Source organism: Patagioenas fasciata, chromosome 1 (genome assembly GCF_037038585.1).
Source record: "Patagioenas fasciata isolate bPatFas1 chromosome 1, bPatFas1.hap1, whole genome shotgun sequence".
NCBI lineage: Eukaryota > Metazoa > Chordata > Aves > Columbiformes > Columbidae > Patagioenas > Patagioenas fasciata.
Genome location: NC_092520.1, coordinates 13,460,945 through 13,478,935, shown reverse-complemented (window position 1 = coordinate 13,478,935; position 17,991 = coordinate 13,460,945). Strand labels below are relative to the sequence as shown.

At 44.1% G+C, this 17,991-nt stretch overlaps 1 protein-coding gene across 1 annotated transcript in view; it reads left to right on the top strand.

Moving 5' to 3' along the window:
* Positions 1-17,991, top strand: part of MTMR2 (myotubularin related protein 2) — a 64,990-nt gene that overhangs the window by 17,882 nt on the left and 29,117 nt on the right. Inside the window, exon 2 of the mRNA XM_065832242.2 lies at positions 3,532-3,637. Within this exon, the coding sequence (XP_065688314.1) occupies positions 3,532-3,637 (106 nt within the window). The remainder of the gene's footprint in view (positions 1-3,531; positions 3,638-17,991) is intronic.

The window sequence follows — 17,991 nt, the reverse complement described above, 5'->3', positions numbered from 1 at the left end:
GCCATGGCAGAAGCAGGAGTAAATCATTTGCCCAAAATGATGCAGAAGGGCTGGTGGCAAAGCATGGAGGGAGCTCTGGTCTCCTCACCCTGAGTTTGCGTGTCAGCCCAGGACGCTCTCCCTCTCTCCCCACCCAACTGCCTGGTTTGAGGATCTTTCCTTTTGCATTGGCAGCAGAGGAGAGCTCGAGATTGACTAAGCCGCTGAAGCTAATAAACTTCTCATGTGTATGCAGGGACATCCGTTTAATTAGTTTGCAAAGTGGCGGAGCTGGAGCCGTGCAACTGCCTGACGACGATAAGAGGAGGGAGCCGCAAGCCAGCGGCATTTTGGTTGTCTGCTCCTTCGTTCCATCTCCGCTCCCTATAAATGATGGATGAGGAGAACAGAGGCAGTGAGCCAAACATATGCAACCTAGGCATACTGTGCAGAGCTGCATAATCCAAGTAGTATTGTTCGCTGTGTGTGCAGGCGGCTGTTCCAAAAGCTGGTGCTGCTGTAGCTGGAGGGAGGCTTCACTGGCGGTTTCTGTGGGAGCAGAGGGACGCTGGCGCGGGGAGCTCTTGAAAATCCACTTCTGAAATGCAAATGCTTTCCTTCATTACAACCCACTTGAAGCCAAGCGTGATCTATGAACACAGAACACTTTCACAGCTCAGACATGCTGTGGATTATGGTTCTCTTATTTGTTTTTTCTTTTTTTTTCTGCATAGAGCAGTTTGCTGCTTAGCTTGCTGAAGTGAAATTAATTAACAATTTCGTTAAAATCTTTGGTCTACAATGATTAGGTAGTCACTGCTTGTGTACTAGATAGACACTGGGAATGTATGAGGGCAGACAAGTTGTGTAAGCAAAGAAACTGGTGAAATTTTGATTCTTTTGTGAGTGCTCTCCCTCCCTGGGATCTGTTAGGAGTAAGTTACACAGGCAGGTCTTGAGAGTTGTTTGAGTGTAGCTTGTCCTAGTTTGGCGACAGAGAGACTAGCACACTCCATTAAACCTTTCCAGCTCCCCTTTCTGTGACTGAAGGATGTGAAATTCTGGATGCCAATGCCTCTCTCAATAGGTGACTGTGCTCGGTGGTTTAGTGATGTTTGCCCAGTGAGTAAGCTGTCCTGCGCGGTGCACACAGGCCACGTTAGCTGCTGCTGTGCCCCTCGCTTAGTTATTTACATCTGTGCTAAATGACTTGTAAACTCTGAGCAGAGTTGCTGAGCTGTAAAATGCATTTAAATACACAATATTCTGGGCCCTGGAAGAGGAGGGAGCTGGAAGGCCCGGCTCCGGAGGCTTGCACTGAGCCTTGGGCTCCCTCGGCTGGAGCCGCCACAGCAGAAGGCACAAGAGAGACCCAGGGACAGCAAACAAAGTTGTCACCCATTAAAAAAGGCATCTGCAACATCTGCTTGCTCTTTGTTGATGACTTTAAGTGTCATCTCCTTATGGGTTGCTGAACAGTAACCTGATGCTGCTTTGTGGATTAAATTGTGATTTTTTTTTTAACATGCTTTTAAAAGTCAAATTAATTAAACAGTTGCAAATACCAAGGGGTAGCACTTGGCAGATGAAGGTTGACCATGCAGAAACCAGACTGAAAGGAGCTTCAAGGGAACATATCCAGGGGTCTGAGCTGGTTTAAGTAAAGCTATGTAAAAATTAGGTTCAGTGCTAAGCCTAATTTAGCATGCCTGCAAGCTGCTGTGTGCAGAAGTGCCCTCAAGCTTCCTTATCATCTCCAGATATGGATTCCCTCCCTCTCCGTGTGCTGCATCTGATGGTTTATACGGCCGTGTAATGAATCCAATCAGCCCTATTACCCAACAGAAGACTGTCTTCATGTTTGTTAATACTTTACTGCCCCAGCAGATCAGCACATTGAACTGTGCATCTTGTGATGCTCGCACAGCGCAGCAGAGCTGGCAGCGCTGTGCAGCCCAGACCGAGAGGAGGAGGAACAGAGGGGAACGTCAGCGGCCCGTTCAGCAGCAGCAGATGCTTTATATCAATTTTGATGTGATGTGAAGCTGTACGCAAATTCAGTATATGTGTGAGGCTCTTTGAGCCATGAGAACAGGAGGCTTTGCAGATTCAGTTCTTGTCATTTTAGTGTAAGATTATTTTCTGCACGGGATGGAGACGCTGGGGCTGTTGCAGCATGAGCAGTGCTGGGTGCACAAGTGCCACCGTCCGTCCGAAACAACATGAGTTCACCCAGCAACACCGCAGGAGCTGAGTGAACTGGAAAGCTGAGTGATAAGCTCTCGAACCATGTACAACAAATGCATGCAGTGGAATTTTGCTACTCGATTGGAAAGCCAGTATCATTTATTTTAAATATTTTTTTACTGTTCCCAAAGGTTCCAGTTCTAACTTTGCACTTCATTGGATGAAAGAGTTGCCAATACTCTTTAATCCTTGGAGACAAAGGACTATCTCCCAGCAAGAGCCGAATTTTGCTGTAGTCCTTCATGCTTTTAACACTGCCTGTGTACTACTTTGGCAAATGGTGAAGAATAGAAATGAAAATGGAACACTTTGGCCTTTCAGTGGCTGTTTACCAGCAGCAAAACAATTTTCAGACTATTAACAGATTTCCAGGCCCTTTAGAAGCTCAAATACCGCCCTTTCTAGGTTACCACAAGTCTAGTAACTGCAGTACTCTTGCTGGCATTCTGCTTCAGCCAAGGTGAGGCTTGCAAGCCCTAAAACTGATCCCTAAGAGTGTCTTTACAGCCAGATAAAACCTTTCTGGGGTTGGTAGGAGTGTGGGAATTAATTGGCGCAGGTGGCGTTCGCTGCTGCACTGTGGCTTCAGGGAGTAACGTTGCACCATGGAGGATCTTTCTTTACAGTCAGCTGGGCTTATGAGCATTATTATTGAATGCTAATTTTAAGCAATTATGGTTCTAGGAGAGGTTGCAGTATAAAAATCTTATAAAATAAGCTTATTTTAATTGCTTACAGCTATACTAGGAAAACTGTCTAGGAAAAGAAGATTGCTGTTTTGCTTTGTTATTTCGCAAATCACGCTTTATATCACCAGAGAGGTATGCTTGGGAAGTCTCTTTAATTCTCCTGAGGGCTGTACTTACACCTGAAGGAGGAAAGTTTTGTGTGATGGAAAGAGTTTTAACTCTGAATTCCTTCCACCGCTGTGAGGCTGTGGTCGGAGTTGTGCTGGCATGCGTTCATGAGCCTGTTTTCATCCCCTTGCAGCGCGCTAATGTCTCCCATCTGAAAGGCTGCAACGGGGGCCCTTAGTTTCTGTGATTTAGGATTTGATCAAGCTTGTGATCATTATAATGTTGGTTCAGTCTGAGCTGAGATTTGGTAGTGAGTTGTATAAACATTGGTAATCCATGGCAACGGTGAGTAAACCAGGTTCTCTTAAACCACTGCTGAGGGCTGAATGAGAATAGAAAAGGTGGAAATAGTGAAAAATGCCTGATATGACTGTAAGCAGTGGCAGTACTTCTGGTTTTGAGCATTCTTGAGCTGGGTTTTGATACACTGTGGTATTTTTCTTTATAGTGCTTCCACATCTCACTCAGACCATTCGGCTCACACCAAGTCTGCTTCTGCTGTATCGTCCGACTCAGTCTCCACCTCGGCAGACAACTTCTCTCCAGACTTAAGGGTATGTACATTTGTACATTCTGTCTTAAAAAAGATATATATACATATATATGTTGCGGCCTCCTTCAGAGGACGTTTCTTGCTCCTATGAGTTTGGATATGGTAAAATGTTGTCAGCTTTATGCCAAATTTTATGTAGCCAAAGCATGAAAGGACCCAAAGTCAAACAGGTGAAATAGAAATTGAAGTATAATCTCTACTGTGTTATTTCCTTCTTTATAAAGTTGTTTAATCTTCAAAAAGCTGACTCTGCAACTCACTCTTGGAGATGAATTTTCAAAGGAGCTCCATTTTCTTTTAAGTACTCTAAGTGAAATCTTCAACCTGCCAGTTGCATATCCTTTTTTTTTTTTTTTCCCTCTGTTGTGTGTATATATGAGATGTTCTCTCTTGAGAACTTGTGCTTGTTTGTAAACACTGAGTCCTTGGAAGTATCTTCTTTCAGAGAAAGATTGCTATCTCCTAGCTGATAAAATAATCTTCTGTCATAATAAATTGCTCTGACATAAAAAAAGGTCCAAACAAGGCTCTTTTAAGTCTGTTATTAGATTTGTTAATTATAAATCCAAAGTTCTAGTTCTGTGTCACAGGATTTTCGGAAGTGAAAGCAAGGGTTTTGCTGATATGTCCTTGCTTTAAAAAAAAAAAATCCATAGGTGTAAAACTGTTGGTACATTCTAGTAATGACTTTTAGCCTTTACCAGCCATGTTTGAGCATCTTTGTAAAATATAAACACAGATAGGTTGCATTAAAACCTCTAAATGCAACACTAATTCCTTCAACAACCATGATAATTTTTTGTCCCGTGAGTGTTGTCTCAGTAGTGTGTAATTAATAACAGAAAGTCTGTCTGTTCATATATGGCATGAACATAAATTCTTCTTTCTAAAGGCAGCTTATTAGCCAGTATTAGGCTAAGAATTGAAGATGAATCAATAGTTTATGTGTGACCTATTGATAGTTTACATGTTTAGCTATGCTTACAAAAAGTAATCTTTAGAACATGTCTGGGTAAAGAAGTATGTAATAGGTCTGAAGTTATTTCCCCTGTGAAGCTGGGGTTTTAAGTTACTCCACCGTGCAGAAAACACAGTTTTTAGGCTGAGGCTAGGTCATTAAGATTGCAATATAGATAAGATTGCAAATATTACTACAACTGTAACTGTTTGTATAACGGTATAAAAACTGGAATTTTACACAAGCTTATTTTATTACCTTATTTGTTTTTTCCTGAAGTTTTTCGAAGAGGGTTTCTTTTTCCATGCATATCTTTTTCCGATGCACAACTCAACTGCATTTGCACAATTTTTCAACACCTAAGAATTACTTTACAACTAGAGAACAAAGCAACATTTCTTTTCTAGAATCGATGTTGTCTTTCCTTCTTGGTGGTGAGGTCAGCTCAACATGTTTTCCTTGTAACCATGATGGAGTCATGTGACTCTTCCTTTTGTCACCTTCTCCGTGTGAATTCTAATCTGACTGGGCATGGATTCCCACTCTCCTGGGTTTGTCTGGTTCCCCATCCAACAGGGCTGCTGTATCTCAGCCAAAAATAACATCAGAGGAACCTTCACTTAGCCGCATGGTACATTTTTCGGGCAGAAGATGCGTATGTCCTGTTGCTTGGAGGCCCTTAGCAGCCACCCTCCCTGGCTGTGCCACAGTTGTGTGATGTGCAGAGCAAGTTCTTCACAACCAGCCCTCTTCTTCCTTTCCTTTATTTACAAGCAAACTGAAGTTGTGCTGTGGTTTGAAAAAATGTTGCTCCCCTTTCATTTCAGAAGAGTGCTTAAGGAGAGATGGTAAAGCAGAGAATTACTTATTTAGATTAAAGGCATTGCTGGCCAAGTGTGAGCACGTACCTTTGCTGGCAAGATGCTTCTTGCTTGTAACCTGTATCATCTTTAGGGCCTGAATTCAGAATAAGCCCACTGTGCTTTGCCTCTTGCAGAAAGTGGTGTGAGTGACTGCAAAGAGGGCTACAAAGCAGGTGAAGGGTTTGGAGGGGAAGCCGTATGAGGAGCGGCTGAAGTCACTTGGTGTGTTCAACCTGGAGGAGACTGAGGGGAGACCTCATGGTGGCTACAGCTTCCTCACAAGGGGAGGAGGAGGGGCAGGCACTGATCTTTCTGGCAACCAGTGAGAGAACCCGAGGGAATGGCAGGAAGATGTGCCAGTGGAGGTTTAGGTTGGACATTAGGAAAAAGTTCTTCACGCAGAGGGTGGTGGAGCACTGGAACAGGCTCCCCAGGGAGGTGTCACGGCCCCAAGCCTGACAGTGTTCAAGAAGAGACTGGACAACACCCTCAGACACATGGTGTGAACTGTGGGGTTGTCCTGTGCAGGGACAGGAGTTGGACTCGATGATCCTTGTGGGTCCCTTCCAGCTCAGGACATTGTATGATTCTATGATGCAGTTATGTGTAGGCATGTCACAGAATCACAGAATCACAGAATTGGCTAGGTTGGAAAAGACCTCAGAGATCATCAAGTCCAACCCTTGGTCCAACTTCAGCCCATTTACTAGATCATGGCACTAAGAGCCATGTCCAATCTCAGTTTAAAAACCTCCAGGGACGGTGAGTCCACCACCTCCCTAGGCAGGCCATTCCAATGCCTGATCACTCTTTCCGTAAAGAACTTCTTCCTAATATCCAGCCTAAACTTCCCCTGGCAGAGTTTAAGCCCATGTCCCCTTGTCCTATTGCTAACTGCCTGGGAGAAGAGACCAGTTCCCACCTGACTATAACTTCCCTTCAGGTAGTTATAGAGAGTGATGAGGTCACCTCTAAGCCTCCTCTTCTCCAGGCTGAACAACCCCAGCTCCCTCAGCCTCTCCCCATAGGTCATGTGCTCAAGTCCCTTCACCAGTCTTGTTGCTCTTCTCTGGACCCGCTCCAGCACCTCAATATCTTTCCTGAACTGAGGGGCCCAGAACTGAACACAATACTCCAGGTGTGGCCTCACCAATGCAGAGTACAGGGGAAGGATCACTTCCCTTGTCCTGCTGACCACACTATTTTTGATACAGGCCAGGATACCATTGGCCTTCTTGGCCACCTGGGCACACTGTTGGCTCATGTTGAGCTTGCTGTCAATCAGTACCCCCAGGTCCCTTTCTGTCTGGCTGCTCTCCAGCCACTCTGTGCCCAGCCTGTAGCGCTGAAGGGGGTTGTTGTGGTTCTTGCCTTTACGCTTGAGTGACTGCTTTTACCTGGTAAGCAGGCCTGGAGAAAATGCATCCCCATGGTCCTGCTTGTATTGGCGTATAGGGAGAAGGGGGCAGTTTCCACGGGTACAGGTTGACGTTAGCTCTCCTAGAGGAGTTAATGCATTAACCACTTTTCTGTTTGTTCCTGGAATTGTTTGATTCTGGAGAACAAGCCTGGGAGGTAGGGTTGAGATCCGTCCTCTACCTGTGGACAGCCTCTTGTGTGGGTGTTGCCAATGCAACTGCAGGGACACAGCCGCTGTCAGTGCTGATGGGTTACTGTTCGCTCCCAGAGCTTGCTCTTGGAGCCTTGTGCTAGTTCCCAAATGAAAGATTTATTGTGAGTGGTGATCAGCTAATGCCTATTTCTTTCAGGACTTCAGTTGAGGAGAATAGCTGTCCTCTCTCTGGGCTTATCATTCTTTGTCCAGTTTCCTCCTAATTAACATCTCTGTCATGTGACAGTTCTGCAAGATGTGTTTTTTTTTAAAGTCAGTTCTGTGAGAGATTTTTCAAGGCCCTGATTGTTCTTAGTATCTTCTTTGATCTTTCTGAGATGCAGCCTTGCCTTTGATGCTGCAGATGAGGTCGCACTATGAACTGATACAGTGGCATGAGAGTGTTCTCGGTTCCAGCCCTTTCCTTACATGCCTGAGCGTCTTGTGCAGCTTTGATTGGCACAAAACAGCACGAACTCCCAAGTCTGAATAGGTACTGAGATTTGAGCTTAGCACCTTATTTCCTCTGAGGACAAAAAGAAGTTCCACGTTGTTCCTGGAAAATAAGATAATAAGTCCTGAAGTGGGAACTAACACCTTTTGTGGTAACTCGGAGGAATGGGAGACAAGTGCCTAGGCTACATGGTGTTCTCACAGGGAGGTGTTGCATCAGTTAGCTTTAAGAGGCTGAAAATAAGTGTCTCAAGATTTTGAAGTGGATTTTCCAATTATGAGATTATGCTCTTGATGTGTATTTAAATTTTCCTTGCTAGAATGAATTACTTCGTGGATCCATCATCACTCCTACCTCTACTTGATCTCTGCCTCTGCGTGTACATTGACTCAAATCTAGAAATTAAATTTCTGTGACGATGGAAAAACACTTTGTGATAGCTACAGTTAGCACTCTTTTTTCTGTGGGGAATTTTTAGAAGAATAGTAGGCGTCCATCAGGAGGAGGGAACCAGGGGAAGGACCCACATCATTTCTTGCAGTCTGTGCCTGCAGTTTTCTTTTGGAGTGCAATTAGCACTCTATGTGTGTGCGTGCATGTGTGTAATGAAGTAAATGAGAAAACCACTGGGGATTCCTACTGAATGCATGTGCAGTACTTTTCCTAAATCTTACTCCAAAGCATTTAATAGTAATAACCTTTATGAAGGGTGGGAGCTTTTTAATGTATATTGAGCATTTCAGTATCTGGAACTAAGATTAAATTGCCTTTCCGCTACAATTTTTAGAATTTTCACTTCATAAACTAACTCTAAAAAACTTCAGTTAGCTTCATAGAGGGAGAAAAAAGATGAAAATAAAACCCGAACCCCAGCATAAAAACAACCAAGCACTATTAGGTTGTCCCCTCCACCCACTTCCTGATCTCAAATCTGAAACTGTTTAGAATTGATTTAGGGAATGCACTTTTTGAAGGAATTTTTAGACAATACACTGCCATATGTTTTAGCATAAGTTACAGATCAGGCAAGAACAGAGTTGAATAGAAGTAGTTGGAAGTGAAAATGAGCTGGAAATTCATAGATAATTTGTAATTTGGGATGAGATTTTAAAAACACCTTAGAGCCAACATTGCCAAAGATATTAAAGTGCATAAATATCTCTTACGGTTCTGGGAACTTTGTGGTTATGAAAGTACAGTGAGGTTGTTGCTTTTAAGTCCTAAAGGCTGTATTTTCTCCTATCCCTATAGGCACATATGTCTGTGCAGTTTTAGTACATCTCTTAAGTATTCTTGCTAAGGCTCTAGCTGTTATCAGTGGGGACTTCCATTTTGAGTTAGATGTTGATTTATACCATAATGCCCAATGTTTACCATATTCAAAGCTTTGGAATAGCTCGCATAAAAGGGTTGGATCCTTTTCATCTGCAGTTGGGAAGCGGTGGGTATGGCCAGTGACTCCTGCTGCCACTTCCCTTAAGAACAGCACCCTCACCTGAAAATTTGCGGTCCATTTTGTTTGGTTTTGGATTGTATGTAGTGAAAGCCTGAAGCAGAGGATGGAAGCTCATATGTTGGCTTTCTTATGTTGCTGCTTTCTTCCCGTCCCTTCTGTGGACAGAGGAAAGCAGTACATCAGACCTGTGTGTCACCTGCTTAGTTCTGCGAGCTTCAGAGAGTGTAGTTCAAATATTTGTTCTTGCTGTTGCTGCTTGTGGCCACTAAACCATTCTCCCCTTTGAGGGCAACAGTAGGATCCACAATTCCTTATATTCCTGTGAGGTCCAGTAAAATGTTGTACAGGTGTGTATCCCATCCTCCCTGATTATTCGCTCCCTCTGTAATAATTTTCTCCTTTAATATATGAGGAATCAGTGGATTAGCAATGGTTTACATATGAGATGCAAGAGCATTATCGTAGCATGCCCAGGACTCCAAGGTTAGAAAAGGGAAGAAACAGAGTTGCTTGTGTAACCTTAATTTGTTATCCACTGTGTCTATGGATGGAGACTGTAGAGAAGCCAGTGTGATTTATTCTATAAGATACATAACTGATGATTGAAAAAAGGTATATGAAGGAGTCTCCATACCATCGCTATCTCCTTAGGTTTCCTGGGTGAAATCAGTTTGAGCAAGTCTGCGCTCAAGCTAGGCAACCACAATTCCTTTGTAGTCAACTGAAAGAAATAGATCATTTGGTTTATCTGAGCTTTACAGAAATGCCCACACTAGGTGAGGATGTCATGTACCTGAGCTCCAGGAGTCATTGCCGCAGGATGTTGTGAATATTATTTGAGGGGCAGCAACTGATGGTTCGGGGTAGATTTCTGCTTTAGCTGTGCTCCAGCAGAGGTGCAGTTTTGTCTCATTTGAAAACCTACTGTGTTCCTTGCCTGACTATGAAGAGAGTTCAGGGTCATTACTCCAGATGTGGACCTCTAAAAGCGAGGTAAATCCTCTCCCTCAGGTGATGTTGGGCAGGATTAACCAAAATGCCACTCACTGACTTTCCCACCTTTGCCTTACTTTATTCTAGCTTCAGTGCAAAGTGGCTTAGGCTAGTTTTATGTAGAACATGTATATTGTTCGTTGAAAAACATATTGAAGAAAGATGTGATGTCTTCCCTCCCCAGTCCTTTGCTATAAATCATTATAACTCGCCTTGGTGAGCTTTTCCATCTCTATCTCCCTGCCAACGCAGGAAGCGTGTCAGGCCTGGGTTATGCGTAACACATGTTCAACAAGAGCTGGGTTTAGAGACCAGCACAACTTTTTAAACTTTAAGCACTCATTTAAGCAATGTTTTTTACTTTTGCTTTTAAGGGACTTTTCAGTTAGTGACTGATGCTAGTTTGGAAGCACTAAATCATGAAAAAAAACGCTGCCTAAGTACCTCCAGGGTAGTTGAAGACTCTGCCCTGCCAGTCAGCTCCGTCTTTGTTTTGCAATGTATGGGGATAAGTGTTCCTGGTTTGGACTGGCCCTTGGCTCTTTGCATGGGACTGCTCATAAGGAGCCTACTTCATAGCAAATGCGAAGATGTCTTCAGTGATACGAGCTCTCCTTCCCAGTGCACCGGACTGTGACTGCTATTAAATTACAGACCATATTGCAAAAGCCACCAGATGGTGAAGATAATTGACCTGTGGTCACAAAAGACTTGGCCGGATGTGAACTGGTGATAGAGCAGTGAAATGAAATAAACAGTTCATCTTTTTACTGTCACTGTGTGAAGACCATAGGTGTTTTTCTGCGTCATCGCGTTGGTCTCAGTCATATTCTCATGCAGAAGTGCACCTCGAGTTTTTGTGGGTGTACAGGAGGAGAAGCTGTGCAGGCAGAACTGGTCCCTACCTGACCTGCATGTAGTATTTCCACAGGTCCCTTTGCACACAAGGATGAAATAAAGGCCAAATCCAAGAATAGGCAATGCTTTACCCTAGCAGTAGAGGAGAAAGCAGGAAAATCTTATGGGAAAAAATATTTTGACTATCCCAAATTTCTGATTTTTGACTGTATGAGTTATGTGTGTGTGTGTGTGTGTCTGTGGGAAACGGGCTTTTCCTTTCTTCTTTGGAGCACTAAGCTGTTGATGGACATGCACACAAAGGACTGTTTCTGGAGAATGAATGATACTCTTGTCCATAAGTGTGGTCATTCCAGGACAGCCCCATGAGTGACTAGAATTTAGCCCCTGCCATTGCCATGTTTTTTTAGGACTCCAGTTTCCATGACTGTAAATGCTATATATTTCATGAGAATTACAATATTTTTCTTTTTAAACTGTCCTAAGAGATGGAAAATCTTGGTCCCCTCCCTGCATTGCTCACCAGTAAGTCCTTCTCTGCACCTCCCCCTTTCAAGGAAACAAAACCGCAGAGTAGCCAACCTCTGGGTTGCAAAATATTGATTGCATGCAAATTGGATGGGGGAAGAGCCAGATACAGTCAGTTTTCTGTCTCCTTTACATGGAAATAATGCTCCCTAAGTGCTCATCTAGTTAGGATAGAGCAAAGACAGCAAGTGCTGCTAATTTTTCTTATATAGAGGTACCTGAATGTTTGAATATGAAGTAATGCTCTGTGAAAAAATCTCTGGAAGCATTTATGATTGCTGCCTATTAGGACTGGAAAACTAAAGAGAATAAGAAAATGGCCCTCATGTGTTCCTCAAAAATATTTTCAGCTCTTTCTAATGGACTGCAGTATTTCTCCTAGCTACGAAGTGCAAGAATTCTCCTTTTGCTGAGTAAACTGGGTAAGAAGTGGCTTTTTCCCCCCCTTTTTTCTCCCCTGTGTTTATAATTTTGTAGACTGAAGCACAAAATCAGGCAGGAATGAACAAGCATGGTATTTAAAAGGAGCAGGCAAATTTGTGACTGCATGCAGTACCTGCCAAAATTTAGTTTTCTGTAGATGTTTTTGCACCAAAACATCTTCGTTCCTCTCTGTATGATTTTTTACTCATTGTAAATACATAATTTCTTGTATCTTGAATCCTTATATATATCGCTAAATTCCAAAGTGAAATTTTTTGGTAACAGTTTTCTGTGACTAGTTGTAGTTGGTAGAATTTATTACTCTCTTTAGTCAGTGTTTTTCTTAAGATTGATGATATGAACTTCACTGAACTAGTTTAATGCTTTCCTTAAAATTTTAATCTGTTTTCCCTATATAAGGTTGCTTGCTAAATAAAATACAGTAAAAATAAAGCATAGAGTCAGTGCTGTCCCAAGTTTTTGAGCGGCCAGCGGAGAGCAGAGCTGTTGTCGTTTGAGGCGTATGTGGAACCCTTGGCACCGAAGAAGGTTCTGTATTAAAAAATGTTGGACTTGTCTGAATAGATAATATCTGCGAGCTTCTGTGCCAGGAAGCATTGCTGGGTTGAGTCAGTGATGACTTTCTGTCAGAACCCAACGAGGGAGTTGTCTGGAGGCACCAGGCCATGCAAATGGGAAGAGACAAGCCAGCCCTGTTGGAACGAGCGGCCCTCAATGATGTGTTCCTTTGAGCTTCTCAGCCTCACATTGTGCAGTGGGGGCCCAGGACATTTACCAGCCCAGGGAGACTGTTCTTCATCCCCAGACACTCAGGTCTGGGTGAAGTGTATCGTGGGAAAAACAAAGCAGAAAACCCCAAGGAAGCAAGCACTGCGTGGTGGCTGCTTCCTTCTCAGAGGAGCCCTTTTAAATTACTCTGGTGACTGTGTATTACATTTCTTTTTTTAAGTAGACTGATCTTCAGTTTCTTTTTAAAGATTTTCGAGACAGTGGTAAGTAAGCAAGTGTTTTCTTAAGACTTTTTATACTTTCTCAAAATATACATGGTAGGTAGAGATCACAGTTTGAGATTTGTTTTATTTTCATTTGTGTCAGGGAAGCATAGTTAAAAGGCAGTTGCAGTGTACATTGTGTGTGATTATTGTCTTTAGAGTAGTGTAATACGTGATCTGTTGTCAGAACATTTTATCAATAGCTTAAATGGCTCTTGTGTTGTTTTTTAACCAAGCTAGGAAACCTTTTTTTGGCCAAGTGCTCTCTCAGGAGCTCAGTGGGCTTGATGTGGTCTTTGGACAGTATATTTGGTTCTCTATGTACTATGCTGAAATGATCCATGTGTCAATGGTGTTTTGTGCTTTCCACTTTTCAACTTTTAATATCCCAAAAAAATAAGACACAAAGCATTTCTCTGCAGTTAATATCTGACTGGTCTGAATGTCCCTACCATAGTTTTTCAAACCATCCGGTCATAATCCTCAGAAAAGTTCCTGTGCCTCAGTCATGCAGAGATGCTGCTGTTCTTTCCTGTAGTCATTCTGCTGTGGTATTCTTAATGATTCAAAAATAATCAACAGATTAATGTTTTATTACATTCCCAGTAGGATACGTAGCACATAAATCTTCTCCAACATACACTTGAAATAGCCATAAATGGCAGCTGAAAATCTCTCCAAAGTAGTGCAGTGTTTGCACTCTACCGGATTTCTCAAGTAAGCACGGCTACTGTTCTGCAGTCCTAATTAAGCACTGAGAAGACAGAAGTATCTAAGCATCAAAATGCTAGAAAAAATGTGCACTTTTTTGTTTTAAGAAATGCTTGATTTAGAGAAGAAACCAATGAACCTAGGAAAAATTATGGGTCTTGATTCTGTGTATATTCGTGTCAGTTCTGCAGCTTCTGTCAACGTCACCTGGACAGAATTATACCTCTGTGTTTTTTCTGAGGTGAATAGAAAGAGTTTCTGTATCTGTTTTGTTTCAGGGGTTTTCACAGTCATCATTGGGGTGATGACAAATCTTGAAACACCTGCCGAAGTGGCACTCGCCTTTGTTGACTGACTGTCATAGCAACAGCCATGAAAGAGGAGAGAGACTGGGGGGAAGGAATAGGTGAACATGGTCTGAGACCACCGAAAGGCATTTGAAAGGTTATTTAAGTGCATATTTTTGCTCTTGATTTACAAAGAAAATAAATAAAATTCAAGTATGGAAAAATCACCTTGCGGCTAAGCCTTTGCAGAAAGAGTGACTTCCCTCATCTGGTTCTCTGAGAGAGCAGAAAGGAGCTGGCTCTGACCCGATAACTGTCTGTCTCTGGGAACTCAGCTAGTAAGATCTGTCCTACCAGCCTGTTTTAATGAGTGCATCATTTTTTGGATCTGGCCTGGCTCATCTCCTGCTTAGGACCTCTCTGCAAATACAGTTTATGACTACTCAGTTGTACAGGGATGTGCAGGAGATTGGGCGTTGCTACGCTGGCCACAGTGAAGCACCAGAGATGGGATTCGCCCTACGAGATCTGCCACTGGAGTTACTCACCCTAGTTCTCAGCCTTTGGTAGGAAGATAGACGCTCATTCTAAAGGTGAATCTCTGAGGTGTCCGGCTTTCCACTGACTCCCCAGAGCTCCTAGGGTGATTAGCTCAGATGTAGATCTCCAGTTTTAGATGAAATGGATATTCCTGCAGTTTACTGACTACCCTGCCTGCGGAGTGGCAAGAGTGCTGATTCAGGAGGGCATTTAAACCTGTGCCAGCCCTTGAGAGAAAGACATTTAAAAAAAAAAGGTGGGAGGAAGAGGAAAGTTTAGGTGTGTTACCTACAAATATTGTCCTGTAGGAGGTAGAACCTTTCACTTGGCTGTTGAATTTCAAATCCATATTTCACCTATGATTTGAAAAGTTACATATTTTTCAAATCTTCTAGTTCTGTGTGTATATTCTTGCACACACACGTACAACAGCACATTCTTGGCCATGCAGTGTGTATCCCGTCTGTCGCTGCTGACCAGGGCATGCTCACGAGGTAGATGTGCCAAACCTGTGAGTTCAGGGGCTGCAGGTGCAAAGGGATTTTGTGTGTCTCTGTGTAATGTTTGTCTGTACAGACAGGTTATATGTGTTTACGTCAAGGGTCCAGTTAAGAGACTGGCTTCCTGCTGTAGGAAGCAGAGAATAGGACCATGTGTAGCTGCAACAAAAGCAGCTCCGACCTGGGAAGCTTATCTTTTGAATAGATGGGGCAGCCGTGGTTTTGGGGAAAGGAGTAATGCAGGAGCAAGGTGGTCACGCTGTCAGGTCAGACATGTCACACCAGCGCTCTGGCTTTATGTGTAACAAATCTGTTCAAAATGTGCAAATGATTTGAAGTGTGTAGGAGGTTACCAAGGGCAAATTAACTCAGAGGGGGGGAAATCACAAAAAGGCTACATTTTAATTTTGTCTGAACAAAAAAATATTCTTTTTTTATTCATTCGATTGTGATTCAGGAGAGAAGAATCTATGCAGACTTGGGAAAATTGTTACACAGCAATTTGATAATGAAGATCTGTAGACTCCCATTAAGTTGCATGAAGCCAAAAAAACCTGAACTTTGTGTGTTTTGGGACTCAAGTATTCAGGAGAAAGACACTTTCCAATTATTCTCATCTACTCTAAGAGAGACCTCAGGTGCTCTCTTCATGCACCTTTGTTATCTGGAGGCTTCTGCTGCAGGTGTCGGTGTCCAGGGATAAGGTTACTGACCCTTGCCCATCTGGCTGTTCTCCCTCTCTTGCTCTGGGTTTACACTTGAGTTCCTCGTATGGTCATGCCCAAGCCAGCCCTGGCACAGTGATCCATGTTATGGGAAAGCATCCATTAAAAAAGCCATTAAGTGAACTCAGGCATCTTGACTGAGCAGGATGCGGGAGAGATGGCAGAGTGGGCAGGAGCAGGCCGCGCCGGACACGTGTTGTCGTCCTGGCTGGGCCGCTCCACTGGTCGGCAAATGCTCAGGCAGTGCAAGAGCCAAACATATCAGTTGTTTTGTTCACAGACAAAAGCAAACCCTGACTGTCGAGCTTCATGTACCCTCTCGGTCCTTCTGGAGCAGTGTTCAGCAATGCACAGGCCTCTCAGACCCTGTAGTTAGAGTTACAGCACAGTGTGTCTCTGTAGACACTGTAGAAGTGTAGGGGTGAGCTGTGTGCATAAGTCCTGCAGGGACGTCGGCCAGGAGAGGGGTTTTTGGAGCAGCACGCTGGCTGCTGTGTCAGGAGGCACGTGAACATGTGGCTGGAGCGGCTCAGCAGAACGCAGTGCCCTGAATCATAGAATCATTTCAGTTGGAAGAGGCCCTCAGGATCGTCAAGTCCAACCATAACCTAGCTTAACTCTAGCACTAAACCATGTCCCTAAGAACCTCATCTAAATGACTTTTAAATGCTTCCCTGGACAGCCTGTTCCAATGCCTGACAACCCTTTCTGTGAATAATTTTTTCCAAATATCCAATTTAAACCTCCCCTGGTGCAACTTGAGGCTATTTCCTCTTGTCCTATCACTTGCTACTTGGGAGAAGAGACCAGCACCCTCCATGCTACAACCTCCTTTCAGGCAGTTGCAGACAGTGATAAGGTCTCCCCTCGGCCTCCTTTTCTCCAGGCTGAACAGCCCCAGTTCCCTCAGCCTCTCCTCATCACACTTGTGCTCCAGGCCCCTCACCAGCTTCATCACCTCCTCTGCAATCCCTCCAGTACTTCAATGTCCTTCTTATGGTGAGGGGCCCAAAACTGAACACGGGATTCAAGGTGGGTCCTCACCATTGCTGAGTACAGTGGCACAATCACTTCTCTAGTCCTGCTGGCCACACTATTCCTGATACAAGCCAGGATGCTGTTGGCCTTTTTGGCCACCTGGGCACACTGCTGGCTCATGTTCAGCCACTGTTGATCAACACCCCCAGATCCCTCTCTGCCAGACACATTCCAGGCATTCTTCCCCGAACCTGTAGCACTGCCTGGGGTTGTTGTGACCCAAGTGCAGGACCCAGCACTTGGCCTTGTTAAACCTTATACAATTGGCCTCGGCCCAGTGATTCAGCTGGTAATCACAGCATGACGAGGTAAGAGATGAGGCAGGGAGCAGTCTTACCTTTTTAGCAGGGCCTAAACCTCTTTCCCTGGCCTCACAGGTGCAAACAAAGGAGCTGATTGCTTTGTTGCTGGCATCTGGAGGCTGTGTCTTCAACACAGCATTGGGGTTTTCCTGCCTTGGGTGCTATAGATGGGAGGGCTTGAGAAAGCTCTGCACCTTCAGCCATGGGTAAGTGGGCTGGAGATAACACAAGGTAGGAACTTGGAGTAAGAGAAGCAGTTGCTAAATGTAGCAAGTGTGGGTTTGTTCTGCCAAGTCGCTGCTTGAGCAGAGAACAAAGGTAGGTGGTGGCATGAAGTCCTCACACCCTCCCAGAGCCAAGGCAGCAGTTGTGCTCAGGTGCTGAGGTGCCCCCATGCTCAGCATCCCAGAGAGCTGTTTTATCCAGGGGGAGAGCTGCTGATGGCTGGAATGGGTAGATCATATTACTCGGTAAAAGACAACAGAAATAAAGGTTATTCCCCTGGAGATTCAGTTACAAGCGTAACAGTTCTGTGGGGAAAAGATACGGAAGACCTTGTTTGTCTGAGTGGCAGAGCAGGCAGCTGTCACTGCTACAGCCGGGCTGCCGCAGTCGTGTCCCCAGCTCCCCTACCTGCTTCCTTGCCTCACTGGAGCTCTCAATTTCATTTTGCAAGACTTGCAGAGGGATAAATCTGGGCCCAGCAGTGTTATTTTTAGAGTCTTGAAAATAGGCTGATGTACAGGAAAAGATTTTTCTCATGGTTTAGTGAACCATTTTTGGATTTTGAGTGGGGAAGGAAGGATGGCAGTAAGATGGAGGGGCTTTTCATGGCATCTCCTTAGTCCTATAAGAGGCACATGGTGTCTCTGTGGTGTCAGTGTCCTCCCAGAGCTCCATGTGTGTTGTCCGTCCCATTCTCCCTTGATCCGTTTCCAAAACTCCCATTTCCTTATCCACCCACTTTTCCTCCCTCCTGCCACCCCGTGCTTTAGCGTTGCCCCAGATGTCTTCTGCTGCACTGTCAGCTGCACACTGATTGTATTTCCCTCAATCAATTTTAAGGAGCCGCTGATGGAGGTGGATTTCAGGAA